Genomic DNA, 15,506 nt, shown 5'->3' on the forward strand with positions numbered 1-15,506 from the left:
AGCACAGTCAGCCAATACCAGTGCATGCCAATACCAATACATGACTAAGAAACCGAAAAAGAAATTTAAACGGGAATATTAAGGAAAATGGAATTTTTCTGACTAAAAGTAACGTGAATAATTAACATGGGTCTTTGTGTATTACCAGCACTCTTTAAAACCTCTTAATACTTAGAACTGCAAAACAGCAGAGTGGGTTAAAACCTTTTATGGGTTCCCCTACAATGCAGAGGCTGTTTCCATAACAGTTATAACTTTGCATGTATGTATTAAATTCACCAATTTCTAAGGAACAGAGATTGTGTTGTACTTTCGTGTACCTGTAACACATAATCTCTTAAACATATAATGAAGCCAAGTTAAATGCTTACTTACAGAAACTTAAGTGTCGACTTTCACAGAATTCTGCATATTGAGCTGAATCCATAACTCGAGTTTGTCTTTCTGCTCTCTGATAGATGAAAATAAAAAGACACACACCCAAATTTAAATCAAGCAGACTATTATATGTTTTCACAGCTAAAACTCAAGAGCATAAATTTCATTTCCTTTCCTTACTTTAGGTGATTACTTTAGTACCACCTTAAACACCACGATACACAAAATTTTGATAAGTTACAGTAGTTTTGAAGCTTGCTTGTTTTTTAAGTAAAGTTTAAAAAACCATTTTCCAGTCCTCTGTTACTTTTACTATATTGGAAGAAAAAAATACTAAAGGACCTGACTTAGACTGTGCACTTCTGAATTTTCTTTAACTGTACCAGTAACACCCTCTTAAAGAAAAAGAAAACTGTGAGGTGATAACAAATTAAACAGAAAATTTGTTATTAACTTTTACTGCCCATCTGCCTTAAAGCTGGGTTTTTCAACATTAACATAGGAGTCAGCAAATGGAACCCATATAGTTCCCCATAGAACATGGAGCCAGAGCTAAAAAATCCATATTTTAAATTGCAAAGAAAATCAAGAAAAAGGTAAACACAACACAGATCCTTTAATCTGCGTCCAGGTATGATTCACAGTTTGATGTAGTTTCATTCGTGGGTTTTTGGATTCAGTATAGCAGATGTTTGCTGCTTCACTGTCCCACCAGAGGTAGGATAATTATAATTCATCCACAGTTTGGTGGGAAAGAATATGACCGCTTCCGCTTCCTTGGCAAAGGAAGCATTTTGAAATGAGACAGGCTGGTACTTCTTGGAATGAGTTTCTGGCCAGTAAAGGAAAAAAAATTCCCTGAGATTTAAGAAAAAATTTTTTTCTGCACTGGAAGGACTTTTAGCAAGTTTTCTTTATCACAGTTGGTAGACTACAATAAGTACCACTTCTGATGTCTGTGGATATTTTTAAGGAACTGAAATTATTCTTTTTTGCATTTTGTTAGATTTGGGTGGTTGGACAACTTAATTCCAACAATCCATCAGTTAATGGAATGAATAATGGTGCGCTAGCTGCAGTGCCATACAGAAAAGATTGTGTCTGTGTGTGTGTATGGGGGGGGTGTTAAGGCAAAATCTACTGATTACTGTGGTTCCTTCTAAGACTATCAATTATTGTTTCCCTTCCTTCTCTTCCTCTTCTCCCTCCTTCTCGTCTTTCCTTCCTAATCTCCTTGATACATACTCACAAACATATATATGTGCTGACACAAACCCAGGCTTCTCTATTTATCCTCGTGGTTCAAGTATTCTTTTCAGACACTTGCAAGTAAATATTACACCCACACCCGTGCATGTATGTGTACATGTACCCTGGTGTGCATGTATCTGAAACATCATGTTTCCGGAAGGGTATATTACTGAAATTTTATGCACTCAGAAGTATTTTTTTGATATGATTTAGTTTTGTCCTTTTTAATGTATCTGATACATGACTCAATAAACATTTACTAATGGAAAATGGGAAGCAAGGAAAGGATAATTTATGTGCTTTGAACAGTTCAAATTAGTTACTAATGTGTTTATTACAAAAAACCCTCCCTCTGAGACTGATATCTTTAATTTATGTATATATTATGTATGCAAGTCGGTATATGCATCTGACTGTTTGTCTGTGTCTGACTATAGCAGGAACCTCTCAGGTTTGAATTTACAGCTCCTAGAAAATATCTGCAGAGAAGGCCCTGGCACCCCACACCAGTACTCTTGCCTGAAAAATCCCATGGATGGAGGAGCCTGGTGGGCTGCAGTCCATGGGGTCGCGAAGAGTCGGACACGACTGAGCGACTTCACTTTCACTTTTCAGTTTCATGCATTGGAGAAGGAAATGGCACCCCACTCCAGTGTTCTTGCCTGGAGAATCCCAGGGACGGGGGAGCCTGGTGGGCTGCTGTCTATGGGGTCGCACAGAGTTGGACACGACTGAAGCGACTTAGCAGCAGCAGCAGCAGCAGAAAATATCTGACATGTGGTAAATGAGAATAAAACACTTGTGGAATAAACAAATGCTACCATAATTGGTCTACCTTGTGGGCAAATTACCATAATGCCGCCAGTCCTTGATTATCCAGGTGTTCTCCAGGTCTCCTCTGCTACCCACCAGCTAGACAGCCTCACCCACCAAACACACACTAGACAGAAAGGACTCAGACAACTACATAAAAAGCTCCTGACGAGACTTTTAATATTAACTTTTCTGGTGGCTAGGAGGTTAAAGCGTCTGCCTGCAATGCGGGAGCCCTGGGATCGATCCCTGGGTTGGGAAGATCCCCTAGAGACGGAAATGGCAGGAGAATCCCATGGACGAAGGAGCCTGGTGGGCTATACAGTCCACAGGGTCGCAAAGAGTCGGACACGACTGAGTGACTTCACTTTCGCTTTTCTTTCTTTCTTCCAGAAGTTGAATATTTAAGACCTGTCACCTACATACAGGCAGGCCTAGAGAGTGACAGTTGATGTATGTTATTAACAATTCCTTTAGCATCAATGCAGAAACTTTCGATTGGGAGCCCACGAAGCTACTAGATCATGTACAGAAATTGCTTACCGAGTGCTTAGCATACAGCAAACACTCAACGTGAAGCAGCTGACTCAACAGTGAAGATTTATAGGCAGTACGAAATCCTGGCACGTTAGAGCTAGAGAGCAGCTTGAAACCCATCTTGTTCAGTCTCCCTCGTCTTACACTTGATCTTAGCCAAAAAGGCAACAAAGCTCTCTCATTTCAAAGGTAAAGAAGCTGAGGTTCAGACAGCAATGATTTGCCAAAGGTGATCAAGTGAGAATTGAAGTCCAGGACTCTCAATTCCTTGAAGAAGCCTATTTGTTTTTTTTTTAATTATAAAGAGTTGCCTCAAACCTACATTAGTTTTTAATCCAATATTTTTCTTTGGGATCATCCTCTATACATTATCTTACTAAAATGTATCACAGAGTCACTGTCACTAACATGCCCAAACTGTTCTTAAGAAAATGAAATTATGAGGCCCTGAGCGGCTAAACCACCACCACCACAGTCGCTCAGTCATGTCCAACTCTTTGTGACCCCGTGGACTGTAGCCCGCCAGGCTCTACTGTCCATGGGATTCTGCAGGCAAAACTCCTGGAGTGAGTGGCTGCTTCCTTCTCCAAGGGATCTTCCCAACCCAGAGATGGAACCCACGTCTCCTGCATTACAGGCAGCTTCTTTACCACTGAGCCACCAAGGAAATCTGTACTTACCTTGGTTGGCATATCTCTTTAAAATGCTACCACTTTGTACGTGCCTCACAACATGAAAGGGGTTGGGAAGCCCTCCTGCTAACATCCTCAGAATACATGTGATGGGACACTGGCACTCATGCTTTTTACAGCATGGTCCAGTGTGATCAACAGGAAATTAGAGATGTTTACTGGGAGCTGAGGATGAAGAAGATGATTCAGATTCGCCCCTCATGCTAATTTTTCTTTACTTGTCTCTCTTCCCAAGGAATTGTTTCAAATAACCAAAAAAGGGGGACAAATCTGACCTCATGAAAGCATCCAAATGATTTAGCGTCTGATTATACTATCTCCTAATCTGACACTATCACGTTAAACACTGAGAAAGTCAGAAGGTATCTAACCTTCACGGACTACATATTCTTTGCTTCCTTAATCTCAGTGTTGGCCACTGCTTAGCTTGGACTCACCTGGGCCTCAGTAAACATTTGCTGGCTGGCTGAACAACTGGGCAGATGGACGGGTGAACTGAGGCAAAAGAAATGCATATAAATCCTTGCTGGCTGATCTACAAACGGGAACTGTAATATTTGTGATCCAACTGTACAAATTTCAGAAAGAGTAGGCAACTTTTTTGAAGCCAAAGACCCATAAAAAACAAGATGTTGGCCAACAATGAACTAAGGCTGGCTCTTGTTTTCTGTGTTATCTTAATTCCACTTTCCCTTCTGCTTCTCTTCAGAGCACTCTCTGTAATCCACACTAAAGTGCACATTGGCAGCCCCTTTTCTATTCCTGGAACTTTAAGAAATCTCTGGAAAAAGATGCGAGGGGGGAAAAATCATAAGCCTAATAAATAACATGACCAAACAAAAAAAAACAATGCCTGCTCTTTAGACAGAGCAGCACAATAACCTTTAGGATAAACAGTTTTCATAGCTCCATTTTACAAGCTGAGCACACTGAGATGTAGACAAATTTAAAAAATTAAAGCATAATGTTAATGAACAGTCAACGCTGCTGCTGCTAAGTCACTTCAGTCGTGTCCGACTCTGTGCGACCCCATAGATGGCAGCCCACCAGGCTCCCCCGTCCCTGGGATTCTCCAGGCAAGAACACTGGAGTGGGTTGCCATTTCCTTCTCCAATGCATGAAACTGAAAAGTGAAAGTGAAGTCGCTCAGTTGTGTCCAACTCTTCTCGACCCCACAGACTGCAGCCTACCAGGCTCCTCCGTCCATGGGATTTTCCAGGCAAGAGTAGTGGAGCGGGGTGCCATCGCCTTGGTAAATCTTGGGTGGGTCCTGAATGACCTACTGCGGGGTAGTATTACTAAATAATCATAGCAGACTAATCACAGCTTTTTTTCATCCTGCTGCTAAGTCACTTCAGTCATGTCTGACTCTGTGCGACCACAAAGACAGCAGCCCATCAAGCTCCCCTGTCCCTGGGATTCTCCAGGCAAGAACTGAACATCCTCAAATGACACACGTTCTCCTATCTCAAGACTCTCATATGAATGTCAGGTCAAGTCTGCATTACTCATGCTTTTGTATCTACAAGTCCAGTTCGTCTTCCGCTTAATCTGGCTCTTCTACCCAATCCCCCCTTTCTCTAGGAATCAGCAGTGCTCCGAACATTCATAACAATATGCTTCATACTCAGAGGCTTTTCTGCAATTGAACCTTACTAGTACTACAACATAGCAAAGCACTACCAGGTAGGGGCATACATTTGAAAGGATTATTACCTTGAAAGAATCACTTCTAAAATCTTCAAATGCCCAACAATGTTTTAAAATCTACATGAAATCACTTTTTAACAAGGTAAAAGAGAAGAGTAATGCTAACAATCATTCACCTCATTATCAAGCTTGTTGGTCTTTCTGGTTATTGTACAACAAAAGGCAGAATTGCAAGGCAGGTAAATTTACTTTCTGGGTCCTACTTGAATGAAAACAGGGGAGCAAATATCCCTACAAATGTGTATGTAGTATAATTTGTTCAATACCTGAACGAAACAGACTCTCGGTATATATTTGTTAATGCAAAGTTTCAGTGAAAAGTTTTTACTTCAGTTGATGTGAAATTGCTTGCATCTTTGAAAAACACTTTCAGTGACAGCAACGACAATCACCATTTGCCCTGCGTGTTTCAGTTTGAGGTATGAGGCTGGATTCTTTCTGTAGCATGCAGTTTCATTTAAATTCTCTCATGCTTTCACTGAAGCATATGTAAATGTTACAGAAGCTGCGCACTGGCGTATCTCTCGGCGGCTTCTCAAGACACATGACTTTCTTCAGCAACACAGAATCACAGAACATAACATTTAAACCAAGATGAAAGCTTATCTGCTTTCACTTCTACCTTGAATTTAAAAAAAAAATCTTATTTTGATGACACTTAGAAGTCTTACAAGTGAATTGCAAAGTTCTTTCTGGATGGAAAACGCTAAGTGCCAATGGTAACCTATCAAATACCTTATGTTAGACAGGAATAGGTTGCTGAATTTGAAAGCTACATTCAGAGCAATTGCAGCAGCATCCAGCAACATGACAACACATGAACTGTGGAATGCTGATGGTGTGCATGTTTGCTGTGGTCCACAGCAGGATACTCAAAGATCAGTAAACACCACGGCATCCTGAAGAATCTCAGAAACCACATACATTCCCAACTCACTGTAAAGAAGAAAGCTGAGGTCCAGAAAGGTTATGGGGCTTTATCTGGATTACTGCAGAGGCAACCTGGTGCCCAGGTGAGTGCTGGCTCTGCTTGCTGGGTCAGTTTGTAATTTACTGGATTCCCCTCCCAAGAGTTGAGCATGTTTCCTGCAAAACATCTTGTAGATTCCCCTGCTTTTAATTGCCCACTGCAATGCTCATCAGTTTGGGCCTGGAGGACCACAACAGGGTTCTGCTGGTGCCTTCCAAATATTTTAACTCTCCCAACCCATCTGGGCACAATCACTTTAAACAAAAACAAGGAGAAAAGACCTAGGCACAGAGGTCACCCTTTGTCACATCTGCCATATTCAGCTATCCCCTGCCCTCCCTCATGACTGTGCTGGACATCCCCTCTCCCATCCCCACGGCAACTTAGCTCCTTTTCTTTCAGCAGAATCCTCTACCAAGTTTGCCAACAAGATCTATCACCTCTTTTAACAAGTTTTCCCTCAAGATCCCAGGCCACACTGCTTCCTCTCTTCTAAACCATACACGCTCTTCTGGCTAGCATCATACCCCATGCACTTCTCTGTGTGTGCTGCTTCTGTCTCCCCTCAGGGATTATAGCTGTAAGAATGTATCACTAACTGAAAAAATCAAGCTGAGAATTAGAATGCTGTGTGTCTTGATCCCGTTTATGTTGAAACACAAAAGTGTCTGCACACAACATACATACATGTTTGCAAACATCTGGAAGTATACCCATTATGCTTTTAATAGTACTCATCTCTGGGAGCAACATTAGAGGGAACTTTTACTTTTTCAGATACACATTTCAGTAATTAAAAATTTTTTTCTTAACTGAATTACAATTAGGAAAAAAAAAAGATTTGGAAAGTAGTGAAATCTTGAGTTACAGAAGGTCATTAAATAAAGGTCCATGTGCTAAACCATTATCAAAGCGATGACTCAAGAGGCAGAAAGTCACAGAGAGACAGCATTAGTTGGGATATATGTTCTCAGAGAAAGTGAAGGAGGGTGAAAAAGGAGAATGTCACTGTGATGTTAAGGGAGCCAGTTCAGAATTCTGGTTGGTGTAACCTTGAAATCAAAAGTTCATTTAAGCCTGACCCAGAGCTTTCTCTGAATTATATAACTAGTAAAGTGAAAGTGAAAGTCACTCAGTCATGTCCGGCTCTTTGTGACCCCATGGACTGTACAGTCCATGGAATTCTTCAGGCCAGAATACTGGAGTGGGTAGTCCTTCCCTTCTCCAGGTGATCTTCCCAACCCATGGATCAAACCCAGGTCTCCCACACTGCAGGCAGATTCTTTGCCAGCTGAGCCACAACGGAAGCCCAAGAATAACTGAGTAAAGATACAATATATTTCCTAGCCTAAAAATAAAGGTTTCCATTGGTATTGATTTCTTCCCCCAAAGTGATTTTTACAATCCACCAATTTTATATGCCCAAGGTATTAAGAATGTATTATACTAGTCAAATGAAGTTTCCTGAAGAAACAGCTATAGATTCTAGGAGAACATTCAAGGAATTTGAAAAGAATTTTTGTGCTAAAAATAAGTTAGTAATTCTCAGTAAATATAAAGCATCAGTGATTGAGAAATACTCAGAAGGATATTTGTGATATTAGTTCATAATAGAGTTGTTTCAAAATATTGGATTTTTTGGTCTGTACTCTGGGTCTAAATATATTACTGTTAATATAGGATTTTTTTCTTTTTTCTATATTTTAAACTATAAAGAATGAGCATGAATGATTATATAAGGAAAATATAGTTGTTATCAAAATCAAAATACTACATTTTAAATTGGGGTAATGCCTGCTTCACATTTTAAAATCTGAATTTATTAGCTAGTAGTGGAGAAAATTATTCTCAATAAAACATTTCCTGTCTTGGGATAAAATGCGAGCTAGGAAAAGTATCACTTTAAAAAAAAAAAAAGGAACATAATTGCTTTACAATGTTGTGTTGGTGTCTGCTGTGCAAACAACTCTATCATTTTTCCCTATTAACTCAGTACCAAACAACCTAATCCCATATTTAGCTGCAGACTCTCATGTAGTATTAGTACTAATGTTCACTGATGTTTTCCTGAAATTGTAAACAGGCTTTGTAATAACTAAGCTGGCAAATAATATAAAAAGCAATGTGAATTTCTGTTCAAACTAGCTCTTCAAAGTGACAGAAGATGGACCTCTTTTTTATTTTCCTGATTGAGAGTTCTATAACCTTTTTTGTGGTTTCTATTTGGCTGTATACCCAAAAGTTTTGAGCATATTAGATTAATATATGTAAGCTCTTTAGGTATTCTGAATAATTCTTCTAAAAATTCTCATAGGTTTATGCAATATCCAGATGAGTCGACATGACTTTTTAGAGTCTAGCAAATACACGAGGACATAGTCAAATATGTTGGTTGTTTAGGGCAAAAATTCACAACTGGAAAATATGTATGTTTGTTCCAACGATTGCACAAAATTTACTTCATGCTTTCTCTTTCACCCTGAGTTAGATCAAATTCTTGAGCAGTCCAACATATGTACTGAACTCAGGCCAGCTTCACTTACATATTTTTAAAAATAAAATCCTGCGAAGCAGGGAGACTGTCATTGCAGCATAGGCCTCACATCCTTGTCAAGGATATAGGGAACTCTATAAGAGCAAGAGAGCCTTCCTTGAATTTCCCTGTTGTTACTATGTGATACATCTGAGTATTTTCAATGAAGATTTTTTTAACATGTGAAAAAATTTTTTTAGCTTACTTAATTCCTTCTAAGCAAGTTCCAGGAGTTTTGCCTTTAACATCTACCTGGAATGACTTTTCATCACCTTCCACTTTCACTCCTACTTCTCTGGTCCCAGCCATCGTCCTCATCTCTCCCTTGGACTACTGCAATAATCTCCTTGTGGGTCTTCCTGCTTCCACTCTGCCTCTGCTCCTATCCCCAACCCTGAGTCTTGACTGTGCACTAGCTAGAGTGAGCGAGTTTTCAGTTTCAGAGTTTCAGAGTTTTCAGTTTTCAAAAACTGAAAATCAGATCATGCACTTCCATGCAGCTATTCTTCCTAATATAAAGTAAAATTTAAAACAAAAAACAGCTTCTTATCACATACAAAATAAAAACCAAAATCCTCAGAATGGCCCATAAAGCCCCTACACAATCTGGTTCCCTATTACTCTCCGACCTCACCTCCTACCACTGTCCTCACTCCAGTTACTTTGGCCTATCCTGAACTTTCTTGAAAATGTCAAATAACATTTCCATACCAGGGTCTTTGCACCTACTACACTCTGTCCAGAACGTTTTAACCCTATATCATTGTCCGGCTTGCTCCCTCAATTCCTTCGGTCTCTGTTCCAAAGTCACTTTATACAAACTGTCTATGGCCACTTAATACAAAATAGCAGCTCCCTCAGGTCACTCTCTGTCCATTACTATGCTTCATGTTTCTTCCTAGCTCTTACTACCATCTGCCACAGTAATATTACTCTCTTATTTTCTTGTCTATTTCTTTCCAACTAGAATGTGAGGTACCTGATGGCAGAGATGATGTCTACTTAACTCAGTACTAAGTTCCCAGTTTCTACAGAGCTTGACATACGGTAGTGTTTCATAAATATTGGTGGAACAAACCCATATATACTTTTTTTCTATATTCTTTTATAATTATTAAAAAAAATTTGGCTGTGCCATGAAGCATGTGGGATCTTAGTTCCCCAAACCAGGAATGGAACCTGAGCCCCTTGCAGTGAAGATGTGGAGTCTTAACCACTGGACTGCCAGGGAAGTTCCTTTCTACAGTCTTTATAGAGAAAAGTTAATACTAAGGCAAGGGTTCTCAGTCTTGGTAGTACTGACATTTTGAGCTGAGTAATTCTTTGTTGTGAGTCTGTTCTGTGCCCTGAAGGATGTTTAGCAGCATCCTTGACCTCTACCCACTAGATGCTGATGCCATCTGCCCACCACTTTGTGGGCTGTGAAAACAAAAACCCAAACATTGCCAAGTGTCCCGCTGGGAGCAAAATCACACCAGCTGAGGACCACTAGTCTAAGGGGAAGGGGACTAACACTGGTTGACTCACTACTATGTGTGTGTGGGTGTCACCCTTGGTCTTTTCATTATCTCTTTTAATTTTTCCAATAATCTCAATGGGCAGATACGATTCCTGTTTTTAAAATGAAGCATCTATGATCAGATACATTAGGTAACCTCATCTAAGTTTGCTAAGCAGGTAAGAGGCATGTACATTCTGAAGCCAGGTGTGTCTTATCCCAAAGTCTATGCTGATTTTTTTCCTACCTTAAAAGAATTTTTTAATTGGAGTATGGCTGCATTACAAAGTTGTGTTATGTCTGCTGTGCAGCAAAGTGCATCAGTTATACTAATGCACAAATTCCCTCATTTTGGGATTTCGTTCCCATTTAGGTTACCACAGAGCTCCGAGCAGAGTTTCCTGAGCTATATGGTAGGTTCTCATTAGTTGTCTCTTTTATATATACCAATAATTGGATTATAGGCTTTTAGTATTTGCTCTGTTCCGTAAATTTGGTCCTCCTCTTTGGGGGGTTTCAGTATATAGCTGCAGGAATTTCTCTGACTGACTTCTATGCTTGTCACTTTCTCTTAAATCCTTTTCACCTCTTTCTTCATTTCTTTTAGAATTCTGACATTTCCACCTTTTAATATTCTATTCCTGTCAGGATAGTATTTTTACTCTGAAGCCTCAGTAATGAAACTGCTAAAGCAGAGGTGACAGAGGGGAGGGAAGGAGTCTGAAGAGTCAAGTTGCTTTCTCCTCTACAAGGTACGTTTCAATCAAACACCAGAACCGCAGGGCAGAACTTGGAAAGCATAGGGCTCTCCCATGCTGCCTGCCCTTCAAGGGACGAGCACTGTGCCTCCACCCTATGGTTTCAAAACAGGGGCCACACCATGCCTGGGACTCACAGGATGACCACGATACTAAAGGAACAACTCACCCCACACATCAGTCAGGGACCTTTTAAAAATGTAATCATGTTGTCGTTTCTAACTCCTCTTTAGTTCTGACATCACTGTGAGGTACTGCATGCTAAGACACTTCATTCATGTCTGACTCTTTGTGACCCTGTGGACAGCAGCCCATTAGGCTCCTCTGTTCATGGGATTCTCCAGGCAAAAATACTGGAGTGGATTACCATGCCCTCCTCCAGGGGATCTTCCTGACCCAGAAACCAAACCCGAGTCTCCTGTGTCTCCTGGATTAGCAGGTGGGTCCTTTACCACTAGCGCTCTGTTGGAAAAACGGCAGGCTTACTTGTGAGGATAGACAACATAGAGCTCCTAAAGCAAGGACCAGGATAAATGCTGCTCCTTTCAATCCTTCTGAACAAATACACCAGGACCTACCCTTGCCCCTCATCACTTCTCCCTACTGCAAAGCTACACTATTGCTGCCAGAAACAGCAGAGATAACTGGCTCAGTGGTGGATCAGAATAACCAGTTCACAGTCTCTGCTTCCTACAATTTATGCTGATGCTTTCAATCTCTTAGTTTATAAAATAATTTAAAATTTGGCATTTCATATAGTAAATCTTAAGTACTCTAGCTAAGAAGGTATTCTAATAAAATGGTTAAAATTTTCATTTAGTAATTTTCATCTGAAGGAAAACAGTGCTGTATGAAACTGATAAATAGGGGTGTAAAAAAACAGGTATAACAATAAATTTGAATCACACATGCTTTAAAAAAATTCAAAAGAAGAAACTATGAAAAGAGGAATAATGAAGTCTATTAGGCACCAGTGAAGAAACGAAGTCATCAGTCTAGGAAAAATTCTCAAGGGACTATGTGACAGAAGAAAAAACAGGCTTTTACAACTGGACGCCATCTGAGTTAAGATTAGAAACAAGACAAACCAAATTAAGTTGTTTATTTCCCTAAAGAGAATGCTCTTAACCATTTTCAAGCTGACGTTTCTTTTCTCATAATTGGCTGAGCTGTTTTCATGAGTCAGAAATGAGCAAGTTCATCAACAGAAATCTGCCACAAAGACTGATGTAGCTGCAAGCATGAGTTAACCCCAAACAAAAAGAAGAAAAGGATTTCCTGACGATGCCAAGGTTTAATCACTGAAAAAACCCAGAAACAGACTTGACCAAATATGACTCTGATGAGAATTCAAGGGCATTTTGGCTATCCCAACTGCTTTGGTTTCAAACATAATAAAAGAAAAATTCTTAAATTATTAACAGGAAAAAGCAGAAATATCTACACATTCAAAAAATTGTCTATTTTTACTTCTACCTTAAAAACACTTACCTAATTAAAAACAATTAAACAAAAACAGAAATAACTTTAAATAACTTTAAAATAATTGCAGGTTCAAAATCTTGGAAAGATAGAGTCCCGTAGGGCCTTATCTTCTGAAGAAGCCTTGGATGTACTTAAATTAGTATTTCAAGCAGCCTGAAAACTATGATAGCCTCTTGGGCTTCAAAGAATGCAGAACAGCAAAATCCCCTAGAATCATAAATGTAAAACCTGTAATTATGGTTATTTAACAAAATGGTTTCTATTAAGATATTTGATGATGAAATTCCCATCCTCAGATGTTGGTGCCCAAATTTTAATCAGCCTTTACTCATGAGTAAATGTATCGTAACTGTTATTTGATTAAATGTCAGTGGCCATTAGGCTGGGTTTTTCAGGAAGAAGGCTTAACGAAGGCATGCCACAGAGGGTGTGGAACGGATTACAAAGGAAGGAAGAAAGGAGAATTGTTTTGGTAACTGGTGATGTTTAGCAGTGCTTTACCTTACGTGAAGTAACCACAAAGACTTTAAGAAGTAAAGATAACCTTGGCAGCAAGAAGAACGGGAAGACTGGAGGTGGTAAAACGGTGATGTCAAGTAAGGGAGACTCAGCCCAGAAGAGCACCAGTTTTGAGTTTTATGTGTATTGCTTTACTTGTTGATTCTCCTGACAACCGTCCGGGGTCAGAAGGTCAGCTATTATTACCATCTCCATTTGACCCATGAAGACACTGATGTCACTGAACCTCTGTGGCTTCGGAAAAAAAAAAAAAAAACCCAACTAACTTCATATTTTGAAATTATTTTAATTTACAGAAAACTTACAAAAACAGGACAGAAAGTTCCTGTGTACTTTTCCCCCAGCCTCACCAGCCCAAAGACTCCTTGTCCCTTCTGATCTCAGAAGCCAAGTGGGGTTAGGGTGCGTTCACTACTTGGATGAGAGTGTTGTGGCTTTTCCTTAAGGTAAAGGCATACTGCTAGGGAGTTAAGACTCTTTCTTCAAAACCAGGACTTTTTCCACTATGATACTGATTGCTAGAACAAAACTTGTCCCTCAAACATTTTCTGTCCAAATATGGATAGAATTCTCCAAGTAAATTTTACCCAAGTAACATTACCCAAAGAATGCAACTGGACATTAGTGCTGCTCCAACTTGAGCTCTGTGTAGCTTTGAGAAGACTTAGAAAAGCCTTCTAATGCGAGCAAGACATTTAACAAGATACAAGGGGACAAATGTTATGGAACTGTCTCGTATAGTCCCTTCTGAAGATACATGCTACATTTCTAGAGTCATTCTACTGGGTGAGAGCAGGCACTGTCAGAAAATAGCCCAATAATTTGATCTTTCATATGTGTTGCAAACTCTTTGACTGGCTCTGTCTCCGGTCACTGTGAAAGGAAGACTGTACCTAAACTATATTCCATTTGTATGCATGTGCACAGGAACTTAGCCTTATTGTACATTTTTGTAAAGATTTTGTCAAAGACAGATACCATTTTTTAGACACACATGTGCTGGGCACTGAACTAGGTACGTTACATGTGTTTTCACAAATCCTCCTCAACGGTTCTAAGATGTGGCTTCAGTTAAGGAATCTGAGAGTCAGAAACATTAAGCAACTCGCCTAGGATACTAACAAAGATACCTAGGACAAGAGAAGGCATGGAACCGTGACTTGAGTACCAAGGTCTGTCTGACCTCAAAGCTGATGCTCTGGTCATAATACCATGCAGTATGAAGAGAATCTCGGAAGAAAGACAGGTGCACTGCAAACAGCTCGGTGAAAGATTTTTTAAAACACTGTCATTCTGTGATAAAGGCTTTTTACTCGTTGGTGATGACTGACATCACTGACTCAGAAAATGATGTCAAGGAAACAAACACATTGATAAGCACTTTGAGAATAAATAGTGTGTGTGTGTGTGTGTGTGTGTTTAGTTTGTAGATTTTAAGTGGGAAACATACTACAGTGACCTAAGCATGTTCTCATCTGTCTTGGAAGGTCAACCCTTTTCCAAAGAGTAAGAAGCAACAAGAAAGCTCAGGGTGAAGGTGAGGTCGGGAGAGCAGAATTTAATTAGCTGGTCAGAGAAGTCCAATAACCCTGATGGTTAGGGGGCAACAAGTTTCATAACCAGGTTGCCCAAATGTTAGAGGTGAATTAAAAACACAACCAACAACACATAGACAATGTTGAAATGAATGATGACAAGCCACACAATGAAAATATGACCTTAACAAAACAATATATTAAGGTTCTTCATAGGACAAAAGTAATCCTCTAGAGTTATATTTATATTGTTGCTTTCTTGGTACATTTACAATATGATGAAATAAAGTCTGATTTGTATATAATGTTTTTTAACTTTATTGAAGTATATGGCCTATTTACAATGTTGATTTCTTCTGTACAGCAAAGTGACACAGTTTAAAAACATGTATATACACATATACATTCTTTTCCATTATACTGTGTCACAGGATATTGAATATAGTTCCCTATGCTGTATGGTTGGACCTTGTTGTTCATAAATTTTTTATAGGGGGGTTCCCTGGTGACTCAGTGGTAAAAAATCTGCCTGCCAATGCAGGAGATGTGGGTTTGATCCCTGGGTCGGGAAGATACTCTGGAGAAGGATAAGACAACCCTCTCCAGGTTTCTTGCCTGGGAAATCCCATGGACAGAGAAGCCTGGCAGGCTACAGTGAGGCTGCAAAACAGTCAGACACGACTGAGTGACTAAAGAACAACAATACCAATTTCTAAGTAGTACTCCTATCGTACCACCTCAGGTATCCTGTGAGTATAGCTAAATGAAGCGTGCCTTTGCATAACCTCTTTTGCATAATGTTCTTTAGAGGACGTAGAAAAACACAC

The 15,506-nt window shown here is 39.7% G+C and overlaps 1 protein-coding gene across 5 annotated transcripts in view; it reads right to left on the reverse strand.

The window, feature by feature from the left end:
* The window catches only part of SUPT3H (SPT3 homolog, SAGA and STAGA complex component), a 401,575-nt gene that overhangs the window by 101,199 nt on the left and 284,870 nt on the right, over positions 1 to 15,506 (reverse strand). For all 5 annotated transcript variants that reach the window (XR_009597733.1, XR_009597732.1, XM_015102735.4 and 2 more), the window contains exon 7: positions 376 to 451. Coding sequence is in view for 3 of the 5 variants with exons in the window: in XM_015102735.4 (XP_014958221.1) it covers positions 376 to 451 (76 nt within the window). In the remaining 2 variants the exon portion in view is untranslated. The remainder of the gene's footprint in view (positions 1 to 375; positions 452 to 15,506) is intronic.

This window comes from Ovis aries, chromosome 20 (genome assembly GCF_016772045.2).
Source record: "Ovis aries strain OAR_USU_Benz2616 breed Rambouillet chromosome 20, ARS-UI_Ramb_v3.0, whole genome shotgun sequence".
In the NCBI taxonomy this organism is placed as follows: Eukaryota; Metazoa; Chordata; class Mammalia; order Artiodactyla; family Bovidae; genus Ovis; species Ovis aries.